Source organism: Acinonyx jubatus, chromosome E1 (assembly GCF_027475565.1).
Source record: "Acinonyx jubatus isolate Ajub_Pintada_27869175 chromosome E1, VMU_Ajub_asm_v1.0, whole genome shotgun sequence".
In the NCBI taxonomy this organism is placed as follows: Eukaryota; Metazoa; Chordata; class Mammalia; order Carnivora; family Felidae; genus Acinonyx; species Acinonyx jubatus.
Window position 1 is genome coordinate 18,927,594 of NC_069397.1, and position 21,354 is coordinate 18,948,947.

Consider the following 21,354-nt stretch of genomic DNA (forward strand, 5'->3'; position numbering starts at 1 on the left):
GATTGTTTTGACATTTAGATTTCTTACATTTTAGCTCCTGTATATACTGTTATACTTCAAGGGATGAGACTGAGGGTCAGCTTACCAGACACCTAAATCTCTGTTACAATTTTAGGAAGTCTCATTACATCAATGTGGAAATAGAATTACCCAGTCCCATTATACTTACCAGTACTTTTTTTTCCCTGAAACCAGGAACATGTTATTTCATTAACTTACGGACTCAAATGAATTTGGGTTTAGGCTTTATTGAGATTAAGATTTATTGAGATTCTGCTGTATATACTAGAAAATTCCAATACGATGGTAGTGACAGTATTTCTCATTTCAAGTTTGGGGACATAACCAAATTGCTTCCTATTATTCAAAGATTATTGTAAAATTTTCAAAAAGATAAAGGGGAAACATTTTTAATATATTTGAATTGTAACAATCTGCCCTTATGTTTTTGGAAGCTCTCATCAAGTAAAATAATACCATATATTACTATTACTCAAATAATTTTGTATAGCCTTAAGTGTTTGTTAAAACTTATTTTAGATACGATTTCAGACAAATTGCATTTTAGATAAGTCTGTCAAGTCAGGAGTTCCAGCTATTGAAGCAACTATTATATTCTAGAGACTAAGCTGTATATTCATTTAACATACTCTTTTGTGAAATGCCCTGTCCTAGGATATATTACCCCAACCTTGTGAAAGGTGTAACAGATTGCCCTGCCAGGGAACAACTGTCCCATGGTAATCAACAATTTAGAAGCCCAGTCGGTCTGTCTGTCTGTATGGTTTTTTTTTCTTTTTTTACTGATTCCCATTTTATATTTTTATGAAGTTTTTAAATCTTGGTTCCAGTATAGGTGACATACAGTGTTCTATTCGTTTCAGGTGTACAATATAGTGATTCAACAATTCTATACTTAGTGCTCATCACCATAAGAGTACAGTAGTTTGTCTTTATTTCTTAAAAAAAATTTTTTTTATTCTTATATATATTTTTAAGTTTATTTATTTTGAGAGAGACAGCGTGAGCAGGGGAGAGGCAGAGAGAGAGAGGGAGACAGCACAGAGCCTGATGCAGGGCTTGAACTCACAAACTGTGAGATGATGACGTGAGCGCAAACCCAAGAGTCGAATGCTTAACCAACTGAGCCACCCAGGCGCCCCTAAAAAAAATATTTTAAGTTTATTCATTTTGAGAGGGACAGAGAGAGAGGGAGAGAGAATCTCAAGCACTGACAGTACGGAGCCCAGTGCAGGGCTAATACAGAATGCAAAGTCCTGACCTGAGCTGAAACCAAGAGTTGGGCGCTTAACCAACTGAGCCACCCTAGCACCCCTGTCTGTCTGTCTGTCTGTCTGTCTGTCTTTCTTTTTTTCTTTCTTCCTTTTTTGGGGGGGTTTTTTGTTTGTTTGTTTGTTTGTTTCTTTGTTTATTTTTGAGAGAGTCAGAGCATGAGCGGGAGAAAGGCAGAGAAAGAGGGAAACACAGAATCCAAAGCAGGCTCCAGGCTCCAAGCTGTCAGCACAGAGCCTGATAGGGGGCTTGAACCCATGAGCCGTGAGATCATGAACTGAAGTTCGACACTTAACTGACTGAGCCACCCAGGCGCCCCTTCATTTCTTCATTTCTTATACTCATAACATCTGTCATGCTTATTTGAGAGTAAAAGTACTACATTTTCTGTTTTTGGTAACGTAGTTGGCTATTCAGACTGAATTTTCTGCTGGAAACAAGAGTACTCAACAAAGTTTTTAATGGCATGGATGAACTGACAAGATAGAAATGATCAGGTTAGAACCCATGTGGATCAGTTTCTTGTCCCACCTCCCCACCCCTTTTTTTCCCATGCCACTGGCTTGTTGCCAGAACTCATTTATTCATTCTGGATTTATGTTTGCTTCCTCGTAAACATTTAATTTGTTTCTCTGTCCACCATATTTCCTATAAATGGTTCCTCACAGCATTAACAAAATTGTTCATTCATATCATCGTACAATAGTTTCAAATAATGCCAATATTGCTAGAGACAGATTACACACTATTGAATAAAATTTAAGATTTCTTTGTAGTTCTCTTTGTTCTTAGAATATAATTCACTAAGGATGTATAGTCCATTCTGTTGTCTAATACAACTTGAAATAATGTTTTTTTCTCTATGTTTATGTCACCAACTTTACATAAAGTTGGGTTCATTTGTTTCTATTAGTTAATAGTTTTTAGGGACTGCTTAAGTCAAAACTATATAACAAGATATATTCAGAGAAATCTTGCTTCTGTGTCCCCTTCACCCTATTCTATTCTTCCTCCTATTGGTGACTATTTGTATTAACTTTTGGTTTTATCTTAACAGTCTGTCTGTCTGTTTTTGTTTTTTTTTTTTTTTTTGCAAACATATTAAAATATGTATGTATTGTATGTTCTTATTCCCTTTGCTTGTATTAAGGGCTGTATACTAAATATGCTGTTATACATCTTATTCTTTTTTTCCTTAATATATCTTGAAGATCATTTCCCATCAGCAAATAGAGATCTTTCACATTCATTTCACAATGCTTAGTACTCTTTATGGGATTGTACTTACTATGGTTTATTCCACCAGTCCCTATTATGAACATCTGTGTTGTTACCAGACTTTTGCTGTTACAGATAATGCCAGTGAATACCCTGGCACCTAAGTAACTTCATATTTTGTCCGATGAATCTTTGAAAAAGATTCCTAGAAGTAGGATTGCTTGGTGAAAAGGTAAATGCATTTGGAATGTGTCTGGATATTACCGCATTTTTCTGTGTAGTCCATACCATTCTGCAGCCCCCTCAACAGTGAATCACGGTGTCATTCTCTGTCACCTCACCATACACTTTGTTGTTGAACTGTGGGATTTATAGCAATCCGCTGGGATCGGTATCTCAGGGTAATTTTAAATACAGTGCTCTAATTTGAAGAAAGTTGTACATCTTTCTGTTTTCAGGAGCCATTAAAATTTTTTCTTCTGTGACTGTCTTTTACATTTTGGACACTTTTTTCTATATTGTTGTGGGTCCTTCCTTCCCCCCAAACAGAATTTTTTTTTTTAACTCAGAAATATTAGCCCTTTGTCTTATGGTTGCAAATTTTTTCCAGTTTGCCTTTGACTTTATTACAGTGGAATTTGCTTTTTGTTTTTTGACAGTTAAAAGTTTTTTATATAATTAGATTTTCCTTTTCTTTTTATTGCTTCTGGAGTTTGAGTCTCAGCTGGGAAGATTTTTTTCTTCCAGGTTATAAAGCAATTCTCATATTTTCTTCTATTACTTATATAATTTCATGTTTTATATTTATATCTCTGGTCTGTTTGGTGCTTATCCTAATGTATGGATCCAATTTTATCTTTTTCCAAATGTCTGTCCAATTGTCCCCATATTTCTTCCACTGATTTGAGATTTGAGTCTAGTTCTGGACTTTGCATTCCATTTGTCTAATCAGGTAGAAGTATCACAGTGCATGATTATTATAATGTTTTAACTATAGGTGCCCAAATATTTTGCTACGTTACTTTTTGATTAGAACTAGGTAATAACAATTACAGCACAGATCATTGTGTCCCCCACTACCAACACCAAGTGGAGTACATGTGTGATACATATATGTTGCAATGCATGACATAGGCGCTCTTTGGTCCTCTACTAGTGAAAAGAGTCCTGACCCAGGAGTCAGGGAACAAACTCAGCTTTTAGCACCGCTACTAAGCAAGTCACTACTCTTTCTGGCCTATTTTCTCATCAGTTAACAAATAAAAGGAGTTGAACTGGATGGTCTTCAGGGTTGTTTCTGAATCTGGTTAGTGCTGATCTGGTAAGAGCACCACTGCCGTATGGTAGTTCAGTCTATGTTTTATCCCCCTGGGCCGTGTCCTTTTCCCATTTTCATGAAACAAAATTTTTCTTCCACTCTGGATCCTGGCTCTTCCATCTTTTTTGTAGGTTTTTCTTTGTTCCAGCACTTTCTTCTCTCCTGGATGTCTTTTATTAGCTTGCATTTCTTTCTGCTGATTAAGCAAGGATTGCCACTGTTTGGCTGCTCAGCTTCCACTGACCTCAGTGGGGAAAATTACATGCAGTAAATGGGAATTCTTTTTCCCCCTGGCAGAGAATTTTTTAAAAAAGACAACACCCAAAACTAGCTGCTGACAGTAAGACTGTTCTTCAGTTGTACAGAGAACAGAAGGAAGAAAGCTGCATGTAGGGTTTGAAGAAATCAGGTGGGACTATGACCAGGTCATCGGCTCCTGATTTATCCGTAAGAGTTGGTGTTTCCCTATATTTCCCAGCACCCATCCTTCAAGAGATCAGGAAAAAAGGTAATGAGAAAGAAGAACAAAAGTGTGGAAAGAGCCTCTTGAGTAACCATCTTACATGTGAAATGAGAAAGGTTATGATGATTTAAAGCACATCAAAGTCTTGACCAAATATAAAAACATAGCTTATTTATCCTAAATAGAATTCAGGAAATTCATAGGAGATTCTTAAACTCCTGATTGCTGCTGAGTAGGATTAACCTTAAAAATGCTAAGTTTGAAAAACAACATGAAAGAAGCGCTTTCAAGTGGGAGACAAAGAACCAATGTAATGTGGCAAGAGACATGCTTCAGGAATAAACGCCAGGAAAATAAGTCCAAGGAAGTGTTTCTGCAGATAAGGCTTTTTAATGGTCAGTAAGGGATGGTTTAAAAGACTTAAAGGGAAATATTGTATATAAAATTCCAGTGTCCAAAAAAGCCCGCTAGTGTTTTGTTTTTGTTTTTGTTTTTTTACTAAAGTGGGAGCTTTGTTAGTTTCTTGAACACCAGTGCTACAAATAAATACTGAATTTGTTCTGAAAACCCCCACAGTTATGAGGAGTTCTTCACGGTTAAACTACTGACAAGACCACCACATTTTATTCTGAGTGATGGCTAGGGTAAGGAAGAAGACCACATGCTTGTTGGGCAAAGAAACACTTCTGTGGGCACAGGCCGGCACCCCCACAAGCCTAGCCCAGGAACGCTCACCGCCTGGACTCTGACAAAGATTAGGTCCACCCCTACTCTGGTAACTCAGTTTCATCACTTGTCAGGTAATGGCGAAAAGACGAAATTCTGCATAGGAAAGGTGGTTTAAGAGTTTAAATGTATAGTGTCAGAAAGTGCCCATTTAGGGAAAGTTGAGAATCATCTGTGATTGATGTAGTCTGTTTTTCTTGGAAAAATCATTCAAATTTGGAATGGAGCCATAGAAGTGTGGTTTTGTGTGTGTGGCTTTATTTTTTGTTTTCCTTTATAAGATTTCATTTTGTTTGGGTGCTAGAGCCACAGAACAAAGAAATTTTTACAGATGCTTAGTTTTAGGAGCGCCTGGGTGGCTCAATCGGTTAAGTGTCCGGCTCTTGATTTCTACTCAGGTTATGATCTCACAGCTTGTGAGTTCAAGCCCTGCATCAGGCTCTGCGCTGGCAGTGTGGAGCCTCCTTGGGATTCTGTCTCCCTGCTGCTGTCTCTGCCCCTACCCTGCTCGAATTCTCTCTTTCTCAAAATAAATAAATAAACTCAAATAAAATTTTAAAAAAGGATGTTAGTTTAAAAAATTGTGCTCCCCCAATGTCTACAGTTTATGGTGCATGCTTCTATTTTTTTCAGAGTAAACATCCCCAATCCAACCCCCACCCCCACAATTTGAGGTTTTAACATACTTGCTTTACTATTTCCAGTGAGAGCTAAAAGGAAATTTTTGTATTCTCAAACATGCATTTTGGTTTCTCATCCCCACAAACTTGGAATATGTATTTAATACTTGAGGTGTTAATTTAAAATTTGGAGTTTTAGAGCACTCTGCTGGCTCAGTCAGCAGAACATGCGATTCTTAATCTTGGGGTTATAGGTTTGAGCCCCACATTGTGTGTGGAGATTACTTAAAATCAATCTTAAAGGAGCACCTGGGTGGCTCAGTCAGTTAAGCATCCGACTCTCAATTTCAGCTCAGGCCATGATCTCACAGCTCGTGAGTTCAAGCCCCGCGTCAGGCTCTGTGCTGTGACAACCTGCTTCCAATTCCATGTCTCCCTCTCTCTGTCTGCCCCTTTCCTGCTCGCGTTCTGTCTCTCAGAAAGAAATAACATTTAAAAAAATTTTTTAATCAAAAACTTTAAATAAAATTTGGAGTTTTGTTTAAAACTTGGAGTATGTATTTAATTTCTCATCCCCTCCCTCCCCATCTCAAACTTTGAAATGGAAAAACAAAGTGTTATTTATTCAATGTAACTTTACACACAGCTATTCAGGAAAAAAGTATATATCCATTAGATGATATTAACTATATGTAGAGTGCTTATTTCCAAAGTGGCTAAGTTACTGACATACATACCATCCACATAGGTAAAATGTTCTCTACATTAAAGTTAGGTACAATAGCTAGTAAATAGATCACTGTTATGTCATTTTTTAAAAATAAGTTCCAGCCATGCACATGGGCTTTAGCAGATTTCAGGTAGTTCCTGAATAAAAATCAAAATTGGCTACCAGTTGCCTCTTAATATATTTCATCACATGAAGAGGAAAAAAAGATGGAGTTCTGTAGGAAGGATGGAAAATCAGCTAAAAAGCAAATTACAGTATTTATAACAGTTCTTCAGGTGGGGGTGGCAAGGATTCACTGTGGTCTTGACCAGAGTCAGGAGGAATAGAGCATTCCTGACCCTGGATCTCATTGTGGGAATCTTCCTGGTTTTTCATGAAATCTTCTGGGGCCGGGGGCAAGTGAAATGAGTCGGGAGGAGGTGGAAATGATTGTTCAAACTCAGCATTGTAACCTTCACAGACTGGATTGAGACGGTCCAGAGATGGTGGGAGATTGGTGGACTCATTTGGAAGAGGAGATATAATTGTCATTGTGGGTTTGTCGGATTGGTTACTCTCCTGTCCTTCCAAATCAAGAAGTGGGGAAGGTGGTGGATAATCTGCATCATCTGAAGAAGAAATAGCAGTGCCGATCGTTGATCCCCCAGCACTCTCCTCTGATGTACCATTTACCTGATCTTTTATTTTCTCTGTTTTGGCGTTGTTGGAATCTCCAATGTGTTCACTTGATTCAAACAACTTAATTTCTAAGTCATCTGCTATGAGTGTGTTTTTGCTTGGTTTCCAGGGCATAAGTGAAACAATTGATGTCCTTTTCACGGGTACTTCATTTTCTCTAAAGTTATCCAAACAGATGTCGGGGGTTTCACCATCGGCAAATGGAGACCTACCTGCCCAATTCTGATCATTTGAAACTGGTTTTCTCAAGCATTTCCATAGCACAATCATGATTATAGCTACAAACATAGACGTCAGAATTACACCCACTAATGTGGCAGCTATCAAATTAGAATTGGTTTCCCGTGGGATATTTGTGTTACTGGTAGTTTCTAGGATGAATCCTGGAGTCACCCTCTGTGAACTTTTGACACTTGGGGTTGGTGGTATAGATGGATTATGAACAGTTGGTAGTATTGGTTTTCCAGAAGACGTGTGGGTAGATGATGGTTGTTGAGTGGAAGTGTAGAGAAATGGCGGCAGTTGTTTGGTAGAAGTATGGGCAGATGGTGGTAGTTGTCCGGCAGAGGTAAGCACAGGGAGTACTGTTTGTCGGGAGGAGGTGTTGGCCGTTGGTATTGGTTGTCTGGTGATGTTAGAGGCAGGTGGTTGCCCAGCAGAAGTGTGTGCTGCCGGTTTTTCAGAAGGAGCATAGGCCCCTGGTATTGATTGTCCACCAGCAACTTTGGCAGTTGATATTGGTTGTGCAGAAGAAACATGGTTGAATTCTGTTGGTTGACTCCAAGGATTCCCTGTTGTGTTTTGAGAATTAGCTGAGACATTGAGCCTTGATGATATAAATACAGGAGACTCTGTTGTAATTTCTTCTGTCGTTAAGAGAAATGTATCACTGAGGTGTCCACAAAACAAAATTAAGATGAAATATTTGGGATCCATTTCAGAATGTTTCCTTTTTATCAGTGGTTTTATAATGAAAGAAAGAAAGACAGGTGTTATTTGGTGTCTGGCACAAAGTAGGTAGGTATTTGAGAAGTATTTATCGTTCCTAATTTAGACTTCATACCCTGCAGTGTAAATACTCTTGAATACATCCTAAACTTAACCATAAAACACGTGGACCTCAGAGGCAAATGTCTCTCTTCGTTCTTTCATAAGATCTGTACTTGGCCCTGCTACCCCTTTAGCTTCATTACCTCATAATCCTTCATTTCACAGTCCTACTTCTTAAACACATAGGCTCTGTGTGCTGGTTCCATATGCTCTCTACTTTTCTCTTCCTTGCGACTAGAAATATACCAGTCCTGTTGCTTTGAAGGACACCAATAATCATCTCTTACCTAATCCAACAGTCTTTTTCTTTGTTCTTTCTTTTTCTTTCCTCCCTCTCTGAACCACTTTTGACACTATTGACTGTGCCTTCACTACTATTCAAGTAGCTCTTTGTGATAGTCTTCCTTTCATGTTAATCTCACTAGCTCCTGTTTTTCTCTTCTTAAATATGGGTACTTGGTATTCAGTCCTCACTCTTAACAGCTTTTCTCTGATCCTGAATCTATAAAATTTCAGCTCTCTCCTATATGCCATAACTCCCAAACCTGCACGTCCAGCCTAAATCTCCTTAATTCCGATTGCTTTCCATGACTTCTTGGTGGACATCTCCATGTATATATCCTACTGCCAGCAAATTTAACATACTCAGATCAATCCATCTTCATCATCTTTATGTCAAAACTGACTCCTCTCTTCTCTATTTTCATTAATGGTATTGCCTTTGGTAAGTTTTTCATGCACAGAGTCTACTGTGTTCGTAGGCTCTGCAGCATCCTCAGAGTCTAGCACTATGTCATTACATTAGGAGCTCATACTCTTAAAGGAGTCCACTCAACTCAGAATTCCTAAGTGATCTCTGAATCTGAGACCGTTCTGTCCAGTTGGTTAGTGTTGTCTTGCCGATGCTCTCATTTATTTATCGATGAACACTATCTTTGTGTCAGGCCTGTTCTAGGTTTGAGAGACACCCCCCCACACACACACCCAAAATACAGTTTCTAGTTTTCTAGTGGTGGAAACAAGTAATAATTGTAATAATTTAATAAGTTTTCTCATAAATGTATGCAAGAGATGCACAGAGGAACTAACATAGCCTGGGAGGTCTTCAGGCAGGGTTTCTCAGAGAAGTAAAACTTGAACTGAATTTTGAAAGGTCTGTAAGAACGAATTAAGCAAATAAAATATTCCAGTCAAGGAAACAACATATGGACACGGGTAGAGAAGGCACATGTGTAAGTTTGGCAGGCAGGGCTTTTTGTGGGATGTGGTAGATGGTAAAACTTGAAGAGTTAAGTTCCAGGTCTACTTCCAGCATGTAACTCTCCATCTAACTATGAGAACTAGTCATTTCATCTCTCCTGCTCTCAGTTGCCTTATCTCTAAAGTGAGGAGTTACACTAAGACGGTGTTCAACACTAGGTGTGATATACCTGTTTTGTACATCATTAAACACAATGATAACTATTTGGTTGTTTCTTAACATTAGGGAAAGGAACATCTCAGGGTGTTAGATCCTGGTATATATGATTAGAAACTATATGTAGATTAGAAAGGGGTGTCTGGATGGCTCAGTTGGTTAAACGGCCGACTTCAGCTCAGGTCACGATCTCATGGCTCGAAGGCTCGTGAGTTCAAGCCCCACATCGGGCTTTGTGCTGACCGCTTAGAGCCTGGAGCCTGCTTCGGCTGATTCTGTGTCTCCCTTCTCTCTGCCCCTTCCCCCATTCACACTCTGTCTCTCTCTCAAAAATAAACATTTTAAGAAATCATTTTAAAAAAAAAAGAGTTTGCCCAGTGTTATGTCACTATTAGTGACAGAATGGCATTTGTACCCAGGACCATCTGATTCACAAGCATATGCTCTTTCTACTCGTCTAAACCACCTCAGGGTTTACATTTTGGCTCCTTTACAGCAAAGAGCCATGTATGTTAGGAGCTTAGTAAATACCTAACCTGTATTGGCTTCATGGCTCCTTTCCTTTTCAATTTTTCACTATCTATGAATACTTCTGCCAGAATGTAAGCAGAGAAGATGAAATCAAAGTTATTAAATTATGCTCTGTATCCATTTTGCAAAAGGCTTAATAGGGAAAGAAATGGAAACTTTTGGCATAAATATGGGGATTTGAATCATCTCTAGATGGTTATCCATGCACAGTTCCCACTTGCTGTTCTTAAGAGCATCAACCCCTCAACAAGTTATTCTTCAGAGTTTCACTTTAGTTTTTTAAAAAATGCCATGCAAAGCAATGGAAAATATAGGCCATAAATTGGCTTCGGCCAAAAATGTTTCCTCTTTTGTGACTTCGCTTAAAATTTGTAAAAAACCCACATGGTTCCTCTTTTCAGTTAGCTGAAAAAGGCGTTAGAGAAGGAAAGACCTCAAACAGGAACATAATTATAAACCTGTTTTAATTTGTAAGATCAATTTTGATAGGTTCATAGCTTCTTTGGTCTTCCTGTGGTCAATAGGAAGACCATAAAACTTTTGAGTATATGAGATTTTTTGCTTGTCATTTAAGGGTTCCAGCAATATCACAACCAAATTCTATTTTTAACCTATCTTATCTCTTTTTCCCACTCTTCAGTTAGCTGTCTACCCTCCTAGCATCTGCTACATCAGAATGTTAGAATCTGTTAGAATTCTGCAGCAAATCAGAACAGCCCAGAAAAGAAAGAGCAGGATTTAAAAGAGGAATAAATAGGGGGCCTAATGGTGAAGAAACTGACTTTTTCTAACTCCGAGAAGTGAGGCAGTTGTTAACGACCAGTGCAGAAAGAAAGTTCTTTAACATACGTAGTTTTTAAAATATATAAACCATGTGTACCTGAAGTACCAACATTGCTTCTGTAGGGAGAAAGGCAGAAAGAAAGAACCATATGGGGCAGGGGAGTAAAAAGAAGATGTCAGATATGATGAAATGAAAAAGGAGTGCAAAGAAATAAAAAAAATAACACCAAGGAGAAAAATAAAGCAAAAATTAAAGGAAGCAGCAAACATATGGAAAAGGAGAAGGTCAATGGACTAGAGAAATTTTTGAAAAGAAAAGTTAATGAAAAGCTAAAGAAAAAGTAGTGGTTATGTAAACTAGCAAGAAATTAGGGTATTTGATTAAGGTGGGCAAAATTAGAAAGAAGTTGAGAGAGAAGATTGAAGTAGATGAAAGGCCCACGAAGTGCTGTGCTCTGTCACTAGCCTGTATCTGCGGACACAAGGAAGCAACCAAGAGCGGTCTTCCCAAATGGAGGACTTGACTCACCTGTCTTCTCAGACTCCCTTGTCTTTCATTTCAGGCTCTCCTATCTGTTCTAAGTATCCTGAAGACACTTGAAATTTTTTCCTGGCACTGTTCACAAGCATGCCTGCTCATTATTCTAAAGAACCCATGCACGTAGCAAAGCACGTTTCTAAAAATCCCTTAGTCTGCTGCTCAAGCACATCCCAAATTTGTCTACCTTTGTATGCCAGTATCTTGCTCATTATTATAGGCTGACAACTTTGAGGTCGAAAATCTGTGATTTGGGTCCTTTGCTTTTCCTGAATATTTTAAAACATTTTAAAAGAGGAAGGAAAACGACAGCTATATTTTAACTAACTGTACAGGAAGTTACAGTGAAATAGGAGTCCTCATATATTAGCCATGTTCTCATAATGGCATAAGGATATAAAGAGTATAGTTAGGGGCGCCTGGGGGGCTCAGTTGGTTAAGTGTCTGACTCTTGATTTCAGCTCAGGTCATGCATGATCCCACGGTTCATGAGATTGAGCCCCACGTTGGGCTCTGTGCTGACAGTGCAGAGCCTGCTTGGAATTCTCTCCCTCTCTCTCTGCCCCTCCCTTTCTCGTGTGTGTGTGTGTGTGTGTGTGTGTGTGTGTGTGTGTGTCTCAATAAATAAACAAACTTTAAAAAAGAAAGTACAATTAAAATTGATTCTGTTAAGTTGCATATGATAAGAAATAGGTCATTGTCATTATTTTAATTTTTTTTTAATGTTCTTATTTATTTTTGAGAAGGAGAGGGGCAGAGAAAGGGGGAGACACAGAATCTGAAGCAGGCTCCAGGCGCTGAGCTGTCAGCACAGAGCCCGACATGGGGCTTAAACTCACGGAGTGTGAGATCATGACCTGAGCCGAAGTCGGATGCTCAACTGACTGAGCTACCCAGGCGCCCCAGGTCATTGTCATTTAAAGAGAATCATGGAGATTTGGAGAACATATTCTAGGGAAAAAGTCAAGTATAGGTATAATAATCCCTGAATTATTATGGCTTTGATATTATTACTGCTTTGATGTAATAAGTTACAAGATAGATTAAAATTTATTACTAGTGTATCTCCAGCTGGTTGTTATTAAATCATAAAAGGAAGAAAACACCAATTCTTTGCCTTGAGGAAGAGTGGCAAAAGAGATTAACCTTGAACTATAATAGGAAGTATTTGGTGACTTTTATCGATAATAATAGCTATCATCTACTGAGTACCGATTAAATGTTAGGTGCTACCCTATTTTAATGAGCAAGGTAGTGTTCCCTTCATCTTATAGATAAAGAAACTGAGGCACAGAGATGTGGGGTAACTTGCCAGAGTGTCACAGCTGTAAATAGAGGCACTGTTAAAGAAATACCAGTTGTGTACCAGAGCCGTTTCCTTCTGTCCCAAGTCACTAGATATGCTGCACTGTCTTTCATAGTAAAATTACGAAGCAGGAATGTTTTATGAAGGAAGGAGACGTGGGATCTCTGAGAACAGATATGTAAATAACTTTTGGAGGCTGTCTTGAGTAAATGGTAGGGAAAAAACTAGAAAACCATTTAGTCCTCTGATTCTATGAAAACAGTTGTGGGATTTTGAATGGTTAGCCTATAAGCTATCATATTTGAGGTAACTTCTAAAGATTGGACATCAGATTTATATTTAACAAATTTGAACTTTTTCAGAATTCATAATTTCCTTCCAAGTAGAGTTATACAGGAATTCGTTGAAAAACACAAGTACTGTTAAACTCACAAGTACCATCGAACTGACCCTTTGAAAATATAGACAAATCTTGTCTAAAAAAAAAAAAAAAGAGATAAAAATCTTTATTTTCTAACTTATGTAATAATGACTTAGAAAAAATCCAAAGTGGACTTCTATAAGGGAAAGTCATAAATATTTATGAAATGTTGAAATAGAGTATCACCCATTATGAATTTATTCTGTGATATTACAAGTCTGTGTAAACTAAACGCTTTGCAATTTTTGTTTTGGAGGGTATTTACTTTGTAACTGCCCAGTTTACTCACAGAATAGGCATGTTTTATGCATGGTAGCAATTTTCTATTATTTATCCTGTGAGTGTTTTTTCCTCTATCTAATACTGGTTACTAAAGGCTCAGATGATAATGTGTGGCATAAATACGTACATGATATGAATACATGTACACACATTTTGTCATAACAGTTTTGTCTTAGCTTTAAAAATGAGCCATAATATTTTCCTTTAACTTAAATGTAAAATTCTTACTTATTACTTAAATATAAATATAAAATGATTACTAAAGTATCAGAGTTTTACTTAAAATTCCATTTGTGTAAAAATTAAAGCATATGTAATAATGATAACTGAGTACCTCATCTAATCTCCTTTGCTTTCTTTTTAAATTAAGTGAAGGTGAAGACGACCGTTTTTACCGTGGAAACTAAAGAGGATAAAAAAACAATTTAAATCTATGGATTATGTTACATGTAGGAACATCTTATAAGAAGCAAGTTAGAATTTTTCACAGTTGGTATTTGGGGCTCGTAAATTCACTCATATCCCATGGATTCTAGTTTTACTTCTAACCCTTAGCTTTATCCACTATGTTTATAGTTTATATCTTTTAATTACAGAACTAAGGCTAACTAGCCATTGTGATTGAATAAACTTAAAAGGGCTTATATTATACAAACCTAACTGAACATTTTTCTCCAAGGCAAGCTCAACACTGAATTTTTTTGATACCATGCAATAAATTACAAAACCGTTATAGACATCTTTAGACTAGCAGAGTTTATGTTTAAAACACTAACACCATTTTAGTTTTAAAAATAAACTTTATATATAACAAAGATCAAACCAGATTGCCTGTGTGAAAATTTTCTTACCTCAGCTGTTAACTTCTTTTTGCAGAATGCTAAGTTCTTGTTCTAACTGGACATTTTGGTGATTTGGCTAAGGAAGCAAAAGGGGTGGTTCAATTCAGATTAAAAATGGTCCTGTAGCAAACTGAAATGCTTTCTGTAGAAGAAGAGGAAGTTGATGGATAGTTGGTTCAGGAAGTGCAATAAGCCACAAAATGACTCAGAAAGGCACTACTTTAAGAGAACTTATTTTGAAACACGATTTGCAGCTCTATGATTTGAATGCTTTTAATTAATATTGGTAAGTAAACATTTGAGACTCTCTAGTAATGTGATTATATAATTTAAATATTTTGAATAGAACTTTAGAGGCAACTCACACAGTCTAAGGAAAAACTACCTGTTGGGTTATTACCCACAGTGAGATTTCTTTTCATAAGAGGCAAATGGTGTGTTCTGTTTACTTGATCACCTTTTGCAAGTTGCTGTACTTCTGAGTCATCATTTCCTTCTCCGGAGGAATATGTCACTTACTGAGCTGTTGTGAAGATTAAATAAGCTAACGTGTATAAATGCCTCGCACACAGTAGGTAGCCAGTGAATGTTAAGCTTCTTTCCTCCTACATAATTTAGACAAAGCCCAGGTAAACTTACAGTCAATTTTTTTTTGGACCAAATACGTAACGATTTTGGGAGTTCAAGAGCACAACTCTTTGATTATCCACAAAATAGGTACTTCTCAGTAGAAGGTAAAATAAATTGGGAATCATTATTTAAATAAATTAACCAAGCAAAATACATTGAAAAGAGAATGCATCAGTCTGAATAAAAATTTTCTTTGGACAGGTCACCTTGTAGCCTCTTTCCTCATCCAAAAAAGGGAGATCATAATTCCTAACTTGTAAATCTGGTCCAGGATTAAATGTAAAGTGCCTAGGATAGCACCTGTTACAGTAGATACATTACGTTTTAACCCATGCCCTGCTTTTCCCTGGTCACTGCAGAGGATCCCAGGGTGTTAAGACCTCGTTCTTAATGTCAAGGTTACTTATAACTTGGTACAAAAAAGAATAGTTTCTGTTTTTAAGGGGTCCTATAAAGCAGAGTATAATCAAAACACTAAACTTTTGACTCACTATTTTAAAATCCCTGAATTAAGTGTGTGGACCATAATACCAAGGGGTGGAAACAAAAATGTCTTCGTTCAAAAATAACTTTTAAAATTTGAACTCAAAACATACCTTAATGTATCATGTTTAAACACTGTCAAGTTTGAGGGGCGCCTGGGTGGCGCAGTCGGTTAAGCGTCCGACTTCAGCCAGGTCACGATCTCGCGGTCCGTTGAGTTCGAGCCCCGCGTCAGGCTCTGGGCTGATGGCTCAGAGCCTGGAGCCTGTTTCCGATTCTGTGTCTCCCTCTCTCTCTGCCCCTCCCCCGTTCATGATCTGTCTCTCTCTGTCCCAACAATAAATAAACGTTGAAACACTGTCAAGTTTGAAAAGGAGCCACTTTTGTTTGTTCACGAGCTGTCATTGGATAGCATCATTCTGAGAGTGTGTATTTAATTAGGGAGTTGATAAATTTTAGGTATTCCTGCAATAGAAGCTTTCTGTTTCGTCAGAAATTGTTTGACCTGTATGTTGAGTACAAAAGTAGTTACCTAGTTAATTCCTTGTTTTTAAGAAGGTGCTAATTTTTTTCAGTATCCTCTGACAAGTATATATGGCCCCTGATTCAAGGAGCTGTTTGTGTTACCACTATTCGTTCTAGTACACAGTCTCACATTATTAGTTTGTATAAGATGGGAGCTCTGCTCAGTTTCATTTGCCAGTCTGGTCCTTTCTACCCCTCAAAAGGTGACCTGATATCACCATGACTGGCATGAGTGTTCTCTTGCTTCCCCTTTTCCCTTTTTGACATTTAGTTTTATCTAGAGTAATATGGTTATAATTTTTTAACACATTGGTAACACGTTGATCATAAAACGGATACTTGGGGGTTTTTTCCCCTCTCATTTTAAGATGTAACCTAGATCTTTAGAGCCATGGTACCTGTAAGAAGTGAATTTGGCCAAGAGCAGTATCACCTAGGGAATTAATGCAAAAATTACCAGTGCCTGGAGGCCACCCCCGTTCCAACTGAATCAGAAAGAGAAGGTGGGAATTAGGTTTTGGCTAGTTTTAAAAGCTCTTCAGATGATTCTGATACACAGTCAAGATGAGAATCACTAACCTAAAAGGGAGAATAAGATTGTGATCGTACTTGGCAAAAATATACAAAATGTTTTCTTACATGGCTAGCGTATTGCCCAAAATAAATGCTCAGTAAGGGATGAGATTTTTTAAATTTAGCTTGGTCTTTAGTATGCCCTGATCAATTTTAGCAGTTAGTTGGAAAGTCTCTCAAACCAACTTTTGTAATACATTCAACTGAAGGTGGAAGTCTTCATTTGATTTAAGTGTAAGTCATTATTTTACTTGAACCCAGTTTCTTGAAAGGTTAAACAATTACCTAGAGCATCTCGTTATCCAAATTAGAACAAACACCCCCCCCCCACACAGACACCCCTTTCCTTTGCTCATGTCACATTAGATAGTAAAAATAAATAAATAAAACTGATCATTTGTCAGGCCACTTGGCATCCTTGAAGTCAGAAAATTAATCGGCCTTTGGATATTTGCTATAAATAGTCCAGTAAGCAGTATTTATAGAATAGAGGTACATGGCACTTGAACAGTAAGATATGCTGTACGTTTACACTTGGCCTTCTTGGTGGCTCCAGTCTCCCCTGTTTCAGTTGGGCACTGTTTCTTATTGATCTTTATAGTGTGTTGTCTAAGATAATAAAATGAATACAAATAATATATGTAGTCAGTTTTATTCTAATGAGTCTTAACTTATGATACAAAATTAAAAGTTTTAATTAAATATTTGTAGTAGAAAAACACTTTCTTATGGGTGCCATACTTAAAGATGAAAACATCTAGCATAAAATTAGCTGTGTTGATATACGAGCTGGGACAGATTCCATCTCATTCAGCAGAGGCACCGTTAAACTACAGTTCAACTCTGTGCATTAGGAATTTGGCTTCTGTTAGATGTTGAAGCATATACTTGCCTCTAAGGACACATTAAAACTCTTCAAAGTTTAATTACATTCAGACAAAGATCATCTAACTACTGCTGCTGAACAGGAAATATTTAATTGTTCCTTTCTACCTCCATTAATTAGTTCCTTCAACTCATCTTTAAAACCTTCTCCACGTTCTTGGGTGTTTTATTATTTGCTTCTTAAAATATTCAGTGTCAGAATGAAAGTGCACAGTTTAAGTATTTGAGAAGGTGAACGGACTTCTTCCCTTCTCGCCTGCTCGATTCTAAATTGCAAGGCTGCCATGTCAACAGATCTTAGACCAACTTGTGGCATTAAATGCCAAACGGATTTCATTTTTACTTCATAAGCTTTCTCATTGCTACTTTGCATTTGTCTTCACTAAAGCTTCTGTTAGTTAGTGAGTTTTTCAGTTCCTCCTTCATCTTTTCTGTCCCTTGTAGCTGTGAGAGTTCCAGTAGACTGCATCATTAGGTTGGGCCCTGTGAGCTGTTGTGCTCTTTTCCAAGTGTCTGATTCAGCAGGCCATAGACCACTGCTTGCCAGAAAATCGCCGTTGGTTCTCGGCTGACGCTTGCCTACTTGTTTTGATCGTCTGAGGGATGAGACTTTGTTTGCCAGAACTACAGTCGAAAGAAATAGGAGGGTGCAGATAAGAAAAAGCACTGCAATTATAATTAAGCAAATTAGCATAGCCATTTTGTTGTTGTTTTCCTCACAGACCCCTTTTTTGAAAATGTCCTGGGGACTTTTGCTTGTGTTTTTGATGCTCGGTACTGTTGGAGAGCTGTTCCTGACAACAGAAGGTATATAAATCTCCAGTTCCGATTTAGGAGTTAGAGATAGGACAGGAGATGACGTGGCGATTTCAGTCATGTTTGTAGAATTACTCTTTTTATCTACTGCAGAAGTTGTAGGGTTTGTGTTCATGTTTTCATTTTGGTTTCTGCCCGTCTTATTTTGAATATCTGGATCCCAGACAGTAGTACTGTTAGCCCACAGATGGGTATAGTTTGCTTTTGTTCCAGGACACAAAGAAAAAGCTGTTGTCATCACAAAGGCAAGATGCAGGTAATGTCCTGCGTGTTCCATGTCCATGAGTATACTGGTAATCTGTTGGGACAGCAGATAATTTGTTAATTTGTGAAAGAATAATGGTTCCTGCTCTTCTTGATTGTAGTTAAAAGGTGGACAGCTGATATCTTACAAGTTAGCTACAAACTCATACCTAATATTTGCTGTCCTGTTTGAATTCCTTCTCAACTGACTTTATTAGGCTATGTGTAAAGAAACCGTTTAATTTCTGTTATTCTTTTAAATGCTAGAAGTTGGCATTATGAATACCTATGAATCATTTTAAACTGAATACTGTGGTTTTGTATAGTTTTCTCCCCCTCAAGCATGCTGAACTTCAGCTTTGAGTCGACAACTTCTGCTTCTACTTTCCAGATTCCTCCTTCCTGCCCCCACCCAGACCCCAACCATTCAAGGATCTTTCTTGCAGAAACTCCCCACACTCTAACAAATGTGTCACTCATCTTTATATGGGCCTTAAGCATTTTGCTTTAAGTAGGAAAAGAACATGCAAATGGCTTTTTGGGGTTTTGTTTTGGGGTTGAGAAAGGGGAAGTGTGGTAGCAACCAAAGGAAAAGGATTTCAAATAGGAATTCAACATGTTCTTTAAAAAAAAAAAAAAATGGATCAAGATGTTCTTTTATCTTCCTGGGTGTTTATCTTGGAGCTTAGAATAAAACTGGTACTTAGAAATATACTCCTGGGTATTTGTGAAAGCAATTATATATGGTGTTGGTTCTCTCTTTCACATCTGTATCCCCTGACTTCTTGTGGCTTTCTGAAGGCAAAGGCACGCCAGGTTTTTCAACCTAAAAATCTGGCATTACAGTGAAAATGAGGCAGATTTCTTATGAATAATATCAAAAGTTAAATTTATTGACTTTTTTCATCATCATTTATGCCCAGCATTTTTTCCATGAATATTTTGACACAATGTTTTAAAATACATGATACAGTAAAATAGAGAACACCAGGATTGTGGGGATTTAGACTGAAGCGGGAAGACGAGGCAGATCTTGAGTCTCGACATATAAATAAAAAAGATGAACTTTAGTTGTGGCTTCAGGCTCCTTGGAAGGCAGTACAAAAAGGAGACAAGTCTGTTCCTAATTCTCATTATCCACCATATGATTGAAGATTTAAACAGAGCTGGCATATCTGTTCCCAGGTACTGATGAACCAGCGGGAACGATCTATCACCATTATCGAATTATCTCTTTTATTATAATATTGTTTGAGCTGCTTTTTTTTTTTTTTGTAAGAGTATCTTATTGTTAGCATTTGTTTGAGATAACTGGAAGCAAAACCTACATTATTCTCCTGAGATTGACTCAGTGGAATTGCCTGTTTAAAAACTTTATTTTATAGATGTTCTTCTCAAACCTGAATGTGAATGGGAGTCTTTTTTTTTTTTTTTTTAATGTGGATTCTGATTCTGTAGTTCTAAGAGGGACCTGAGATCCCGCATTTCTAGCCTCCTCCCAAGTAAAACAGATGTCGCTGTAGCCATGCTTTTTTGAGTTTTGAGGTTTTATAATAAATAGTTGCTATGTGTCATTGGATAATATTTGGATGCTATTGATACACAGAAATTGAGAATAACAAATGTGATATGTTGTTATACTAACAAAAGTAGCTTATAATAAACAAAGGTAAATGGCAACTAACCAGTGAAGTAATATTTCCTAAAGGAAAATAAACCTTCATTATGTGTTCTAGAATTAAGATTACTTTTTGGATTATGATCTTTAATAGACAGTTGAAGGGATTGTGCACTGACTTCTATAAAATAGTGTTCAGCTTCAGTTTTTAAAGTGAATGACACCGATCTTAGGATACTTTACGGTTCTTTCACAAAGAGAAATACTTTATTTTGGGTTAGCAAGTAATTTCCCTCCTTTCATCCTAGACTAGCCTTCTGCATGCAATGCTAAAATAATTTAAAGCGGGTTATTCCTATCACATTAGTTCATTAACAGGGTAGTATACATCATGGTATTCGTGCTCATTTCAGCAGTGCTTACCCACGGGGTAGATAATAGGCCCGCTGTGGATTGTCTTCGGCCAGATGTACTGTCATTCCCAGATAAACAAGCTGTTAACAAAATGAGACTTTCTCTTGCCCTTACAAATGCCTGAGAATAGAGAACTGTCTCTGTGTCCCCAGTCTATGCCATGGAAGCCAGGTTATGTTACCAAAAGTTCTCTTTATCTCTGGTCATTTTGAGTAAAATTTATAATGCCTAAGCATTCATAATGAGAACTTTATTCTTTAAACTTTTTAAATAACAAGTAAAACTTTTCAATTCACTGTGGAGTCTAAACTCAAATCCTTTCTAATCCTCATAAAAACTATGTTGATGATAAATCTTTCCATTTCTAACTTAAATGTTACTTAATAGTACAGAAAAGAACAGTATACATTTTCAGTCACTTATGATTCTACTTTATTAGTAAGATTCTTAGGTATTATTTGAAAGCACTTCCTTCAACACTAATCTGTACAACGTTATGAGTAAAAAGGCATAAGAAAAGCCATATATATGACCTACCTTACAAATTCTTGGTCAAAATTTGGTTATAACCTGATTTTAATAAGCCACTTCTTTTCTTGTCTTGAAGCACAGCTTCCAAGTAATTTAAAGCAGAATAGACTTGGAGAATATGAACCTTAAAGTAAATCTGCAGTGAAAAAAAAAAAAGGATATGTACAGCTAGCTTTCCACTTTTAAAACCAAACCACAGATGACACATTTCCTTTCTGCTGCAACTAAAGCACATGTCACAGAGGGAAAAAAAAATCCAACTTGTCCAGTTGGCCACTGGCATGACAGGAGGCTTTGTACAACAAGTCCCCGCCTCCAGGGCAGGGAGGGTTTTCTGCCCCATGCCTTTTGACCTTATGTGCATTACATATGCCTGCTGTGTGCTTTTGAATGATATATTAGTATCATTCAGAAAGAGAT

General features: G+C 37.4%; 3 protein-coding genes across 13 annotated transcripts in view; 1 reads left to right on the forward strand and 2 right to left on the reverse strand.

Moving 5' to 3' along the window:
* Positions 1-21,354, forward strand: part of NF1 (neurofibromin 1) — a 246,875-nt gene that overhangs the window by 178,626 nt on the left and 46,895 nt on the right. The gene's annotated exons all lie outside the window — the stretch shown is intronic.
* On the reverse strand, positions 6,241-14,737 carry EVI2B (ecotropic viral integration site 2B). The gene is made up of 2 exons (XM_015082598.3): positions 14,226-14,737; positions 6,241-7,995 (listed from the first exon to the last, which is right to left on the reverse strand). Exon 2 carries the CDS (start codon positions 7,980-7,982, stop codon positions 6,627-6,629), a length of 1,356 nt encoding a protein of 451 aa, XP_014938084.1. The 5' UTR covers positions 7,983-7,995; positions 14,226-14,737; the 3' UTR covers positions 6,241-6,626.
* On the reverse strand, positions 15,684-21,171 carry EVI2A (ecotropic viral integration site 2A). Its single transcript, XM_015082600.3, has 2 exons — positions 20,941-21,171; positions 15,684-18,426 (listed from the first exon to the last, which is right to left on the reverse strand). The coding sequence occupies exon 2, from the start codon at positions 18,409-18,411 to the stop codon at positions 17,707-17,709; it is 705 nt and encodes a 234-aa protein (XP_014938086.1). The 5' UTR covers positions 18,412-18,426; positions 20,941-21,171; the 3' UTR covers positions 15,684-17,706.